This window comes from Excalfactoria chinensis, chromosome 1 (genome assembly GCF_039878825.1).
Source record: "Excalfactoria chinensis isolate bCotChi1 chromosome 1, bCotChi1.hap2, whole genome shotgun sequence".
Lineage (NCBI taxonomy): Eukaryota > Metazoa > Chordata > Aves > Galliformes > Phasianidae > Excalfactoria > Excalfactoria chinensis.
The window spans coordinates 48,779,121-48,794,657 of record NC_092825.1 but is presented as its reverse complement, the minus strand read 5'-3'; the positions used below and the strand labels follow the sequence as shown (position 1 = coordinate 48,794,657).

The 15,537-nt window shown below is 42.2% G+C and overlaps 1 protein-coding gene across 1 annotated transcript; it reads left to right on the top strand.

Moving 5' to 3' along the window:
* The first annotated feature begins 4,278 nt into the window (after positions 1 to 4,278).
* Positions 4,279 to 15,062, top strand: LOC140258805 (cytokine receptor common subunit beta-like). Its single transcript, XM_072349474.1, is given in 14 exon segments — positions 4,279 to 4,300; positions 4,303 to 4,437; positions 5,006 to 5,135; positions 6,782 to 6,966; positions 7,275 to 7,420; positions 7,904 to 8,069; positions 8,566 to 8,695; positions 8,802 to 8,962; positions 9,316 to 9,461; positions 9,565 to 9,736; positions 10,518 to 10,608; positions 10,860 to 10,929; positions 11,682 to 11,785; positions 12,067 to 15,062. Coding segments are annotated over 14 exon segments (2,859 nt in total). The 3' UTR covers positions 13,268 to 15,062.
* The last annotated feature ends 475 nt before the right edge of the window (positions 15,063 to 15,537 follow it).

Here is a 15,537-nt window from a genome sequence, read left to right as displayed (position 1 = left end):
TATCAGTTTCTATTACATCTTTAATTTTTTATTCTTAGGGGGGATGAAATAATTGATGATCTTTTAATCAATTAATTAATTAATTTTGTTTAAGAGAGAGAACTCAGAGAAAAGGTTTAAATGCTACCTATTTATCTTGTCTTAAGGAGGATTTTATTATTTAAAAAAACCCCAAACCTTCTGGTCTTCCATTTATTTATTTTATGGTCATGCAATTAAAATGTTCTCCTTGAACATATTTATTGCTCCTTGTTAGAATAACAAGTTACGTATGCTTTATGTAAATCGTACAATACCTAAAATACTGCATTATAAAAACACCATGCAGTCACGGTGTTAAAAGAATACCAACATGCATAAATATAATCAGGAAAAATAATATTGTGCTTTAGATTTGTCTCTTAGTTTCTGTGGCATTAAGCTATACTTCCCCATTTAACCTTCCCCATTTATCTGTAGATTTACATTAATGCATATTTGCGTTGTAAATAATTGAAATAATTTATATTGAAAGGTAAGCATTTAGTTTCCTTAATTGAGATCCGTAAATAATTTCTTACTTGACTCTTTATTAAGCATATAGATCTAGCAATGTACAGACCCATAGAAGAAAATCCTCCTTTTCCGAAGTACTGTAACATGCTGCAGGACACATCTGCTTTCCAGGTTCAAAAGCTCCACCAGAAGACTCCATGTATACTGAATTTCAGTGCTAGATTACATATCACAGCATCACAAAATTGTGGGGGTTGGAAGGGACGTCTCGGTATTGTCTAGTCCAACCCTCTGCTAAAGAATCTTCCCTATAGGAGGTTGCATAGGGAAGAAGCCAGGAAGATTTTTAATATCTCCATAGGAGATTCCACAACCTTTCTGCAAAGCTTGTTCCAGGGCTCCGTCACTCTCACAGTAAAGTAATTTCCCCCTCATGTTTGTACATAACTTTCCATGTTGCAGTTTGTGCTCATTGCCCCTTGTTCCGCCACTGCACAGCACTGGAAAGAGCTTAGCCCCATCCATTTTACTCCTACTCATTAGATATTTATAAAAGTGATGAGATGCCCCCTCAGTCTTCTGTTCCCCAGTCTGAACAGTCCCACAGCTCTCAGCTTTTCCTCATAAAGGAGATGCTCCAGGTCCCTATCATCTTGATGGCCCTCCCCTGGTCTCTCTCCAGAAGTTCCCTGTCTTTCTTGAACCAGGAAGCCCAGAACTGGACATAGCACTTCCAGCGTGGCCTCAACAGGGTAGTGGAGCGAGGGACATTCACTTCCCTTGACTTGCTGGCCACACTTTTTGTAACGCATCCTAGGATGTCACTGGGCTTCTGGGCCACAAGGGCACACTGCTGGCTCATGGCCGACCTACTGCCAATCAGGATATCCAGGTCCTCTCTACAGAACTCCTCTCCAGCAGGTCAGCCCCTCACCTGTACTGATACATGAAGTTATTCCTTCCTAGGTGTAGCACTCCACATTGCTCTTGTTGAACCTCATCATGTTCCTCTTCTTCCAACTCTCCAGCCTGTTCAGATCTCACTGAATGGCAGCACAGCCTTCTGATGTGTCAGCCACTTCTTCCAGCTTTGTATCGCCAGCAAACGTGCTAAGGAAGATGTTGAACAAGAGCAAGCTCTTTCCTGTGGGGAATATCACTAGCAACAGGCCTCAAACTAGATTCTGTGCTGTTGATCATGACCCTCTCAGATACTCACAAGGGGCACAGATTGTCTTCCTTTTTCCAATGATGGAAGATTTTGATGGACATTATTTTATATTTTTATATTACAAACAGTAACTTCTCACTTTAAAGGCATTGTAGCGATAGGGTTTAGGAGGGAGATGAAATGAAACACAGTGATAATGCTAGTAACCTTGCATCATGTGGTGTACAAGAGAATATATTGTAATTCGAAAATTAATTGGCACACATGCATGTAAGATACTGGCATGCAGGAGCACAAGTAATTTGTGTATTAGGTTCAATAGGGAGAGGATATATTTATCTGAGGATTTTCATGGACAGCTAGATGCTAGTGTAGAGGCTTATCAAGTCTGTTTGAAGATGGAGTTGCTGAGGAAGAAAAGAAAGGGATAATGTCTTCTGGGAAACAAGAAATCTATTTCCTATGGGTAGAGGAAGAACGCAAAAAAACTTACTGGCCTTTGAAAGTCAGTGCAGGAGAATACTTTTCTGCATTTATACCGTAACGCAAAGTAAATTCTGCTGTTTCAGTAAAGTAATGTAACTACAGCCTTTATATGCACACGTCCTGCTAGACATAATGACACCGTTTCCTCAGATTCTCTCACAACCTCCTTGCTCTGTTGTTGCTTCTGTTATTCATGGAATATATATTTTTCCCCACTGCATACTGAAGTATATAAATACATTATATAGCTAAATCTGCAAAGTGTGGTTTTGTTCAGAGTTTTATGGTCTAGTGGCAGTGCAGAACAAACAGACTTAAGAGTCCTATTCTGTATCTGGGGACTCAGCCCCTTGAAGTTTACCCATAGAGTACAAACCTGCATGTGTCTTTCACAGAACTTCAGAATGGTTGAAGGAGCTCCTGGAGGTCATCTAGTCCAATGCCCTGCTGAAGCGGTGACACCTAGTCCATAGTACCATGATAGATGATATAGTATCACAAGCACAAAGCCCAGTACCACATTCAGGTGGATTTTTAAGATCTCCAAGGAAGAAACTCCACACCTACTCTGGGCAACCTTTGCTGCTGCTCCGTCATCTGCACAGTAAAGAAGTGCCCTCTGATGTTCTGACAGAACCTCCTGTGTCCCAGTTTGTGCCTGGCACTTGGTATCCCTGGCAGGAGCCTGGATCCATCCTTTTTGCATCCTGCCTTTAGTTATTACACACATTTATGAGGACACCCCTGAGCCTCCTTTTCTGCAGGCTGAACAGTCCCAGCCCTCTCAGCCTCTTCTCAAAGGAGGGATGTTCCAGTTCCTCAATCATTTAGTTAGCTCTTAGTTGGGACTGCTTCTAAGTATGTTCAGAACCCTCTTCTACCAGGAGTACAATCGTTAACACGCAGATTAGCAACAACACATTTCCTTCCTAATTTAACTGTTCCATCTGAGTAAGTACTTTGGGGCTTAAAATAGGAAGTACAGAATTCAGTTACAGGCAGCTGCTTTCCTTGAAAGGGTGTGGTCTGCTTCTTTGAAATTGACATTTCAGTGTATAGCAGGTACATAAAAAGTATAGCACATATTATAAAGATTTAATTATCAGGAAAATCTTGTAGCCATTTATAGATTCCTTTGTAGGGAAGTGGCTGGTTGCTGCATCTGAAGATTCTCAATACTGCTGGGGAAGCTGAACGGTGAGGGTCATCCATCAGTTTTATCATCTGCCTTACAGACGGCTCTGGATGCAGGTAAGGGAACTGCTTCTTTTTGGGGAAAGCAAAATAGCAGTCTTCTCTCACAGAAAGTCTTGAGAGCCCTTAAGGGAACTCTTTGTGATGATTATGCAAGGGCTCATACAGCTGTTTCTGGTGTCAAGAAGCAGCATTCAGGAATCTAAAAGTCAACAGAAATTTAAAAGGAGATCTCTCCATGTTTCCCAGCAATAGAAAAGAGCTAGAGACTGCATGCTCCTTGAGTGCAGGGCTCTCAGCTCTGTAAGTTTATTATACTTTTGAGAGAGCAATGAGAGATGGCCAGAAGAGCTAGTATTCTAGTACCAAAGAATGTGGGCAGTAGTCTTTGAATTTCTCAGTGTACTCTTGACAGTCCCCAAAAGAAGAGAAATAATTTATTTGGAATTGTTGCTAAAATTTGCAGCTTGTCTGGGGAGTAGCTGGAGCAGCTGCATGTTGAAGAGAAACCTGAAAGCAAATAAGTACAGAAATTCAATCACACACTGAAGAAGTATGTGGCGGGGAATAAGTCTTTATGGAAAGCAAGAAAACTGATTAACATGAGGTTTCATAAAAAAGAATATGACTATAAGGAACTTAAGGATGAAAGAATTTGCAGGTTAAGTCTATTCATAGAATAGGCATTTTTCTTCTTATTAGTTTTAGCTGTATTTTCTTAGACATACACTTTGTTACTTCTTCATTCTTTGGTTATGTTGCAGGTTGACACAATAAGAAAACCTGTTTTTTGTCCATCAGTAAAGGCTTTGTAGACGTTCTGCCTGAATTTTGACAAAGTAAATACGTGGAAGGAGGTCTTTCTGAATGTCACTCCAAGACAACACAATGCCTTAAGTTCCCTAATTCAGTTTTACTTCTCTTTACATAAAATGAAAACCAGAAGCTCCAGAATAAGCCAAAGGAAAGTGTTGGCATGAAAACATTTATTTTTAATAAAAACGTGTGTTCAAAGGACAGTATGAAGATGAAAGGGTTTTGCATCTTTTTGCTGCATCTGTCATTGGGCTTCAGTGACAAAGCCATTAATGGTGAGTTTCAGATTTACAGTTTCTTTTATTCGATGCTTGCCTTCTACTTTTCTTTTTTAAACCTGTTACTCTTCCTCATCTTCTACTTCCTTTGGCTCCCTTCTTCTCCGCTGTAGGACAACAAGCATTCTGATAAAAAGCAGACAGTTTGTGGTAAGTGCAGGTGCAGACGAGTAGGTGAGAGTGTGGAGGCTGGTTGCAAAGAAATCCCATAGAACAACACACAAGGATGAAATAATCATTGCATCCCCACTAACATCAGTATTCTCTATGCCCAGACAACATTGGCCAGAAGCATGTCCTGCAGGCTCAAAGGTCTCACTCCACTGTTGTACTTTGGCTTGTCATAGCTTGGCTTGACTCTTATATTGGGAGACACGCAGAATGAACACAACTTCAAACATATTTTCACCAAGGGTCATTTTTTCTGATGCCATTGGAAGAGTGCTGCTATCGGTGCCTTCCCCATTCTGATGGCAGAATCATTCTATTTCCTGCTATCTCTCCCTATTTCCATTTGTAAGCAGCACACCTCTTTTTATTTTTTTTGGCTGGTATGGCATTTCAGAAAGCGTTCCGATGAAGAGCTTGAGATGCCACAATGACTACAACTCACTCGTGACATGCACATGGAAGGAACATTCAGAGGCTCACGCCCTCCTTGGTTTGACTCTGTACCAAAGGAATGGTATTAAAAAGTAAGTACCTGAATTGGACCGTGCTGGAAAAGAGTCCAAAGAGTACTTGGCCACAACTTGGAATCTCTGGGCTGGCAGTCAGATTTTCAGCTGTTATTGGGTTACAGTCAAAGTCACGCTTGCTTCTGATACCTCTCCTAAGAATGGGAGAACTTCTTTTGTGCCAGTGGAGTTAAATTTATTGTGTTTTCAATTATTTTCCCATAAGTTTGTAGCAGAATCCTGGATAGAAGATATGAAGGGGTGTGCAGATGGCTGTTCATGAGTAAGAGAAGATAGATAGATTGAGAAGAAGAATAGGTAAATTCAGCAGTGTCATGAATCTTCCTCCCAGAAATACCAGTCTGTTTATTACAGTATCTCTTTGCTGCATCTGTTTCCTTATGAAAAAGGAACAGTATCAGCAGAGTTGATCAGTTGTAAGGATAAGAAAAGACAAATAGGTAGGAATGGTCAAGGAAGAGAGGAAGATAAAGAAGGAAAGCTGAGAAGAGAAAGCATTAGCATCTTGGGATGCAGAAAGGAAACGAAGAAGGGGGAACACTTGATTTTGTTGTAGGTAAGAGAGTACTGATACACGTAAAAGCAGGAGAAATGAGCTGAAGGTCTTTGGAAAAGGACCTTGAAGCAAATCATTCAGGAAAAAAAAAAAAAAAAAAAAAGGAAAGAAAAGATGAAATAAAATTACTCTGATGTTGGGAGTCTGCTCTGTATCATGGTTTGACAATGGAGTGTTCTCAGTGGCTGATATAGATGGATTCATGACTGCTCAGTCCTATCCATTCTTCAGAAATATCCCTGGTTTCCTTGCTAGTACCCAACTATGACAGTTATCAGTACTGAATAAAGCCTGCTGACATATGATTGGCTCGAAGACCTCATCCTCTCCTTACAGACAGTAGTTGAGCACAGATATCCACAGCTTTATCTGTATGGGAACAATGAGCATGAAGTCATAGACAGAAGTCCAGAAGGTACAAAAAAGATTATTGCATCTCTTCAGCAGCTCAGAACTCTGCAAGCTCACAAAGCTTATGCAGTTTGGACTGCCATAAAATATTGTTTTTAATCTTGATGATGCTTTCTGGCCTGGAGAAAGGCCACCTAAAATGATGCCTAACATTCTGAAGGAAGCTAATGAATTCATAAGGTCTCTTGACAGAACAGAACTGCTAAGGCTACAGAAGTACATTTTGGCTGAATTAAATAAAATGTTTCAGTGTCTTTTTGGGACTGCCAAAGGGATTCCTTCCAGAAGATGGGGATCATCAGAAACTTTCTTGCCTTTCACTCAGAGTAAAAAGATGCATTTCTCTGATATTATTTTTCATCAAACCACTTCTCTCATAAAATTCTGAGAGTATCAAGGGTCAGACTGATAACTAACAAAGCTATACTGATATGAGAACAGAATATTATGTACTGCATACGTGGAAATGAGAACGCATATGATAAATGCATAATGGTGATTAAAATGTTTGAAAGAGTAACCGATACAATATGGGAATAATAGTGATAATGAGAATATTATTTTCCATGTAAATTAGATAAACATTATGGGTGGAATCATATTTAGACGTTTATTTTTTCATGAACTGTATAGCACCAGATCAGATCTTTATGGATGACTTTTTATGCACACACAGTGTCAGTGAGGAGATGCATTGCAAAAAGGAGCTGGAAGAAGACTTACATGAGGCTTCAGATCCCTACAGCCATTGGATTTGCTCGAAAAGAGTAGAATATTTTGGAATCGGGGTGGATGACTATTACAGCTTCAAACCCAAGCAGATTCTTGATGTACAACTAAAAGTTCATCTTTTCCAAAATGGTAAGGAAAAAATCCCAAGGCAGCAAATTTTCAAATGCTTTTGGGGAATGGTTGAGAACTTTTTTGATGTTCAATTAGGAGAGGAATTGCAATGATATTGCAAAAACTGACAAATATCTCCACACTGAGATTGAAAATGTTGAGCGTGGGAACAGGTGGATGTTGGAGGGGCACTCAACAGGCAGCTTCCTATGATAGGATCTGATAAGATATCGCGGAAATGAGAAAGTTTAAGTACATGTTATCTTCCCCTCTTCATGTCCCTGTCTCCAATATTGCATCTCATGCCTTGTACCTTCATCTTCCAGTTCAGCCCCTTCCACCTCAAAACCTCTCAGTCACAGGAAGTCCAGGAGCCTTCCTACTGACCTGGACAGCACCTGATGGAAGCCAAGGTCTGGGCAATGCATTGGAGTATGAAGTTGCTTACAAGCGGGAGTGGGAGTCCTGGGAGGTAAGAGCAGGAGGGGCTGGGCTGTCCTGGTCCTGGCTACAGCCTTTTGTCTGGAGGAGGGCTCATGGTAAACACCATGCAAATGGGCAGCCTTTCTGTTCTCTGGCCCTGAGAAGAGCTGCAAGAAATGCTGATTTAGGCCAGCTGGAGGAGGCCTTCTTCTTTCTGCAAGTTTCTGTCTGCAAGTGTCTTTCCTGGTGAAATACCACTTGTCCCAACTTAAATGCAAAAATCAATGCTTCCCTGAGAAAAAGCAGTGCAATTCTGTTTTGAGTTGGCATGTATTTAACCTTGTTTCCCTCCCCCATGAATTTAAACCATGACTGAAGAACAGCCTGTGGGCTCACATGGGAGAAAGGCAAAGCACCTTGGAAAATGTTTCATGTGAACAGGACTGCTTGGAGAAGCATCTATACTACTTCTCTGTCTTCCCTCCCCCCCTCACCACTGATTCCTGTTCTCCCTCCTTTCCCCTGCTGACAGAAGGCTGCGTCACGCCTGCTCTCCAACACCACTCGTTGCCATCTCAGCCACCTCATCCCAGGGAGTAGATACGTTGCCCGTGTGCGAGCCAGAGTGGAGCAGGGCAGAGGCTTCTCTGGGCAGTACAGCGAGTGGAGCACAGATGTGTCCTGGGAGACCCCTGAAGGTAGGGGGAGATGGAGCAGGGCTGTGCAAGGGTGGGAGGTCCTGCTGAGAAGCCAGGCAGGTGGACGATCCTTGTGGGACCCTTCCAAATCCAGAAGTTGCAGGGCAAGCTCTTTCTAGTCATTGCTTTCTGTGCAGGAGCCACTTGATCCACTGGGATAATCCTAGCAATAATGAAATGGCTGGGGGCTGTGCCCCTTTTGGGATGTCTGGAGCACTCCATGGGGCTGGTTGTGTCTAGGGATGTGGCTCATGAAGAAGTCTCATCTTACTGTGTTTCATTTTGGTTTTTGTCTTGTTACCACTTGGAAGGATAGGTATGTCCTAGGAGTGCATAGAGAAGTTTGGAAATGCAAGAAAGAGCAAGTATCCATCTGGCCTCTTTCAGTGTACTTTGTGCTCTCAGTGGGGTGCCATTGTATGATGCCTGTTCATGCAAGACAAAGGCTTTCACTGGACTTTTCCTGCCTCTCAGCATTCTCTGATCTTCTCTGTAGGTGGCATTCATCCCAGGAACCTTCATTGCCTCTTCAACGGTGCATATCTGACGTGCAGCTGGGAAGTGAAGAAAGCAATTGCCACCTCTGTCATCTTTGGTTTGTTCTTCAGGGCCACTCCAGCATCAGCGTATGTGATCTGCCAGGGGCAGCACACTTATCCCTTCCCCTCTTGATGGCATTCTGCTCTGTGCCAATCCTACTGATCTCAGTGCCACCTTCTTTTCACCCCTCAGGGAAGAGGAATGCTCTCCTGTGTATGAGAAGTCTTTGCCCCATGTCCCATACGTGGTGCAGAGCTGTGGGATCCCTGTTAGCAACATCAGCAGTCAGAGCCAGTATCAAGTGTCTGTGCGGACCAAGACAGAAGAGAAACTGATAGAGGCCTACAAGAACAGTGAGTTTCTCAGTTGTGTCATCTCCTGTGGTGTCTGTGTGTAAAAGATGTGATGACGGCATTGGTAGTGAGGAAAGGCATTTGGGAGGAAGTAGAGATCTGACTTGGTAAGGGAAGCATGTGGCTGGTATGCTGACTGAGGTGTGCCAGGTGGATCATGTCAGGCTGCATGCATCTGGAGGTACTGGTGATGTTTCCACAGACTGGAGCCAGGGAGAGTTCCCACAAAAGTAGAAGATACCACTTTATATGTGAAAATCTTTGGAAATGTGTTGCGTGATTATGGAAGATGGTGAATGGGTGTGCTGGGTCTGTGTGCTGGTGTGTACTCTGAGATATTCTCTGTGTTCTAGTTAAGGTGCTGCCACCTGCAAATGTATCAGTGGAACAGATAGAAAAGCAACAGTATGAACTGAGGTGGAAAAAACATACTTTACAGTATGGTTTCATAAAGCAGAAGTATCAAGTCCAGTTCTGGGAGCACAACCAATATGAAAAGGCAAGTAATGGGAAGTGCAGGAGTCCTGGGTTTCTCTTTGCTTTGTGGCTGGCGATGACGCTTCCTCTCACCTCTTTTCTTCATGCTTCTTTCCTCTCCCCAGACTGTGCAGACAATACCAATTACCAATGATGAACCTCCCTTCATCTTCACTGATCAGATGTTGTCACCGTCTACAAAATACAGGGGAAGAATGCGTGCAATAGTGAATAGTCAGGATTATCAGGGATACTGGAGTGAATGGAGTGAGGAGTTCACCTGGGAAACCCAGAACGGTACTTTTCATGTGGGCTGTTTTGGTCAGGTTTTGTGTGTGGTTCACGGTCAAAATGCCTGTAGAGAAACAGACCTACATTATCACGATGGATGTTGCAGGGCGATCTGGCCATGTGACAGCTGGGGCTGCTTAACATGGTAACTGTTCTGTGTGCACCCTTTCCGCGCAGCAGGAATGCTAACAAAGGCGGTGAGCAGGATGGAGCCTGAAAACATCCTTCCTGCTTCCCTTCCCTAGGCTAATACAGCTAGCTGGAAAGGTTTCCTCATGGTGGCCCAAGAAAAGATCCTAGCCAAAGATGACGGCTGTTTCCTGATCCCAGAAATTTATTCTGCTTTAAGGAACTGAAGAGCCTGAGAATGCAGGAAGACAGAATAAATATCAGCCTTTTCCTTTTAGAGAGCAGCCATGGCATTGCGTAAAGGACACAGTGGAGTGCAGTGGAGATGCAGATCTTATCGTGTTTATGCAGATTCTGGAGTTAGAAGCAGAATGCCTGTGATTACTATGGTCACGTGCCGAAAGTTATGCAACATTGTAGAATTTGTCCCTAGGGAGCTAGCAAGATGTTCACCTTGTTGTTCATCATGATCCATTAGCAGTGGCAGCTCAGGAGAACTCTGAGATTCCCATCTCTCCAGTACTGCACAAAGTCAGGCAGCCCAAGTCCTCTGAAAACATCTAGTTTTCATGGTGAATACTGCTATCTAACCCAACTTTTATCAAAATATATTGTTTTCTCAGATGTTGTCTCCCCATTTCCTTTTTCTCTCTTTCAGTTCTTTCACCAGTGATTCTCCCATTGATGCTCCCAGTTATCATCATCACTTTGCTCATTGCTGCTTACTGCAGCTTTAAATATTTCCTCAGGTGGGTTTGTGCTTTGAGGAAGCTATTTAGCTGTGTGTTGGCCATGGGAGTGGAATAAAGGGTGAGGCACTGCTTGACTGCTATGGGAGTGCTCTATGCAAAGAGCAGCCTTGGTGTGCAATGTCAGCTGGATTGTACATGGCTGGACAATGGTGAGAGTTTGCTGCTGGCCTCCTGGGCACAGTGCATGAAGTGTAGTCTCTTCTCCTTCCCACTCTGAGACTAACCTTGAAATCTTGTTGTTGTTGCAGGCAGAAGAAGCTGTGGGAGGAAAAGATTCCAAATCCCAGCAAGAGTCTGCTCATCCAGAGCTACTTGCATGTAAGTGTGATCCGTATCTTGGAAGGTTCATTCTTTCTATTTCATGAATCCAAATAACCCCAAGAACTCCTTTGTCTCCTAATCTGCAAGGAATGTACACTTCAGTTATTGTTTGTTGCTCAGTCCTGCAGCAACAGAAGTGAAATTGTGTGTTTACACTTGTAGATTTATTTGTGTTGTGTTTGTCAGCATGGCAGTGATGTAAACTCAAGCCAGAAAAATTTCAGTAATTTATCTCCTATACCAGAAGATAAAATGTTTCTGTTTCTACTAAAGCCTTATGTTAAGTTTATTACATGATCATTCAGTAAAATCTGATTTTTATTTCCTCCCACTCCTCATTCACATAGTTTTGTTTTTAATCCCTTACCTGTTACTCCATCCATAAGAGATTAGAGCCTTAATTTCATGGTTTTGAACTTGCACAAAGCCATGGCTTTGTTTATTATAGAGAGATCCTGCAGCATTTATAAGATCTTTCAGAGAATCAGCTCCAACCACCCAATCTATGCAGTCTTAGGTAAGGTCAGTAGCAAGGCAATTTGGCTTTGAAGCAAGACTCTTCTGAAGAAGTGAAAGCATCTAGTGGACATCTTACTGAAGCTGTATTGAACTTTACTAGTGTGCACTGCCAGATGCTTTCGCTTCTGCTACCTACGTTCATTCTCCATGGTGAATGCGTTGATCATGATTCTGCTGCTGGGAAGACACTTCTCTTTCCTCATGTCTGCTTTCTTTTTTTTTCTTCATAGAAAGTTTCTCTAGGAAACAAGCATGCAAGCAGCCAACTGGACGTCAACAAATGCAGTCTTACAGAGAACATAGATCAGCCTAGCTTCCTTCAAGTTGTGGACAGGTGAATTAATAGAACATTGCAGCCACACTTTGAATGACACGCTCATCAAACTCCCTAACTCATGGGAAGCCATAGTCAAACGTTCTGTCACCAGAATGCCCATGGCAGTTACTTCTGAGCTTGGGATACAATTCTGTGCTATCTAGTTTAACTTGCTTCCCCATACAGATCATTCTAGCCATGTGCATAGCTACTTCAGTTTTCTACTAAGCTTGTGTTTCTGCTTTGTGTTTACCACAAACATATATCTCATCAACAACTTTTAACTGTTTCTCATTCAGGCAGACAAAGATTTTGGCAGAGTCCCCTGAAGTGCAGACTGAAAAGACAGAGGTTTCTTCTGCTGCATTAGACCTACAGAACCCATACCAGGCTTTAAATGTTCCAGAGCATGACGCGGTTGTCTGTCCAAGTCAGATTCCTGGCCATTCATTTTCTGTTTCAAGGACAAACTGTGCTGATCCAAGTATAACTTCCCAGACAGCAGTCACTTGCTTTGCTTTCAATGGCCCATATTTGTACAGCCCAGTGTCATCCTCTCAGTCTGAGATGCATCAGACCCTGGAAGAGACCTTGAATCCAATGGGAAAACAAGAGAAAGCCATATCCCTGCAGTACGTGACCCTTCCAGACAAAGACAGTCCCCAGGCTGCACAGAGGCAAGAGCAGTCAGGAGAAGGTCCACTGCAGCCCTTCCTGCTCTCAGATCAGAAGGAAGTGATGCGTTATCTCAATGACAAGAGGGAAGTTTCACCACTTCCCACCACCTGTGGGAAAAGCACAGATGTGAGAACAGAAGATCAGAAATCTCCAGAGGCTCCTGGCTGTCCCGTATTCCTTCAGCAGTGCTCCTTGGAGTACATCACCACAGACAGCCTGTCACTGACATCAGATAGTGACACCACACACCTGCCACTTGTCACTGCTGGGGGGGAACCCTGTGACCCACAGGAACCCCTGCCCTCCAGTGACTGCTCTTGCCATGAGGTTTCTCCTGGGAAATATGGTGTCATGCTCCCATCTTCAAGTCAAGTATCAGCCTCTCCTGAAATGCACCTGGATGCCTTTGGAGATTACCTTGATGTCCATTCAGGTCTGCATGGACCTTCGGAACTCTCAAAGATTTCTTTGCCTTTCCAGCAGAAGGGAAGCGCTCTCTCTAAAGAGCAGCCATTGTCTGAGGGTAATCTGGTGGTGTTAAATCCTGACAGCACTGAGCCAGTTTTCCTTTGCCAGGTTGGTGACTATTGCTTCCACAGCCTGAAATCTGGTGAGAAGATGTGTATGAGTCAGGAATACCCTCAAATCAAGAAACCTTCCGGAGGCAGGACAGCACCTGGGAAACCTGTACCAGATGATGAATTCACCACTGGCAAGGAAGGGGATGCATCGAAAATGCAGGCCATTCAGCTTTTCAAAAGCCTGAAATCAGATGATTACTTCTCCTGGCAGCAATCTTTGAGGATCACAGAAATCTGCTAAAGGAGCAAATATCAATGAATAGCAAGGCTAAGAGTAGCTGAAAGAGGTGGCAGCTATCTGATATAAGCAAACTCTATAAGCTAGGAGCAAACAAACAGAAATTCCTTTTTCTGTCTTCCAGTGCAATATGTTGAAAGACATGGCCAATCAATAGCTTGATCTCACCCTCAATTACCTTTGCAATTTTGTCATGAAAGACCATACAAATATCACCACTGTGAGATAGCTCTTGTTTTCTTAGATTCTTGGATAATCCACAAAGGACGCTTTAGCCACCTTATGGTCCTGCAACGGGTTGCAATCATTTTACCATTGCATCGGGCTGGCTGGAGCAAAACCTGTTGGAAGAAATGCTGACTCGAATTCCTGAAATGACATCAGGTTGAAAGCCAAATGGAGACCTTTGTTATATATGATTGTTTCAAGTAATTCTATTATCTTTTATGTGTGTGTGAAAAAGATCAAAGAGTCATCAAGGACCTTTAATTATCTCCACCTTTTCACTACTAGCATAGATTTGGTGTCATCTCAGATGAAAAATCACCAGACAGTTACAGAAGTGTAAATTAAAGATGAGAAAAAAATGGCCAAAGCCCAGGAAAACTTTCTTAATGTTAAGATGCGTCATATCACAGTGTATTCTAAGGATCAGAAGGAAACATTACTGAGATACATAAAATGGGCTCTAGAGAACCATAGGGAAGATATATATATTACTAAAGGAAAGCCCAAGGACTCATTCAGTACAGTGGGAGGAAGGGAAAGGGTCAATAACAGAGGATGATGAGAGAAAGGCTGTGAAGGTGCAGACGCCTGTATCTGGTGGGGCTTTTCTGTTTCTCATTGTATGATTTTCTTTTAAGTTCATTGGCTGTTTAAACACGATGTAATTCATCTTAACCATGTGATGTGTTCTCCTTTTTTTGTTGTTGTTGTTCTTCATAAGTTGCATTGAAAAAGAGGAACCACTTTTTTACCTATTCTGCTTCTGTAAAGAAAGTGTTACAAGACAGGAGCACAGAACTGACACTCTGTGAAAGGCTTTGGTTTTAGATCTGAAGATGGGCTTGCCATTCCAAATATATATATAATAATTCTGACTAAAAAAATACATTATTTCTTCTTACAAGTCTTTTCTTTCGTATGTTAAGAATGTTGTACTTACAACAATATTACTATTAGCTCTTTTAAATAGACTTTAAAAGATTCTGTAAGTTCAGAACTGTCACCTGTAAGTTGACCTTGCTGTATTATTTGACAGACCTAATGAGAAGGAGTTCTGTGCTTGTGCCTGCTGATTCCTCCTGCTGCTTTAATGGGACAATGCTGATTCGGAAATTGCAGAGAAATGCATTATTTTTTCACAATTTAATTTCTTGCTAATTTAAATCTGAAAGGAGGCCAAATTCAGTTTGACATTCTCGGTGGGAAAAGGCATACAGTTGCAGCCACTAATAAAGAATACTGAAGAACACCTTAAATGATCTTCAGGTTCTCTGTCTCTTTGGCCTTTTATGAGTAAGAAAGCCAATTTCTTCCAGGCTGTATGGTTGTGCTCTATTTAGGCTGGTACTATAAGGAGATGTTAAAATTCATATGCAAATCAGACATCTGGATTCAGATATCTGATATGCATCAATTTGGAATCAAAGCTTCCACAGACTTTGTTTTGTCTTACATTCCTTTCTGAAGTCAGCATCTCAATTAATAGCGTAGATCACCTTTTACAACTCTCTGACTCAAACATCAAAGATTCTGCCTGTGTTTTGACAGTAAGAATTTTTTCTTTCTTACTCTCCTGTAATAACTTTATTAATGTTTTATAAGAATAAATCTCAACCAGAAATGTATTACCTGACTTTGCTTGAGATTAATTTGCCAAGTATATCGTGACCTCACTAGTTCTAATTACGATCCACGTGGAACTAGTCAGTTGTGTTTCTGTGAGTCTGGGGGCTGTCTTTTACATAAAGAGGGAAGCTGAGGGTGAATAGATAAATAGAAAAGGAAACAGCAATGGAAAGCCCACCGAGACCTCCAAGAACAGCAGCTGGAGAATTTCTGAGAAAACTGTATCTCTACAGCGTAATGCAAAACAAAACATTGTTTTCTTCCCCGCTACGTGGAGGAAAGTCCGTGATATAGGAACACAGATGAACACAGTGGGGCTAAACAGCCATTACATCCTGCCTGATTTTCTGTCTCTGCCCACAGCTTCCAGTGGATACTTAAAGCGAGAGTGTAGCCAGCACAGAAAAGTGCACAGTAAA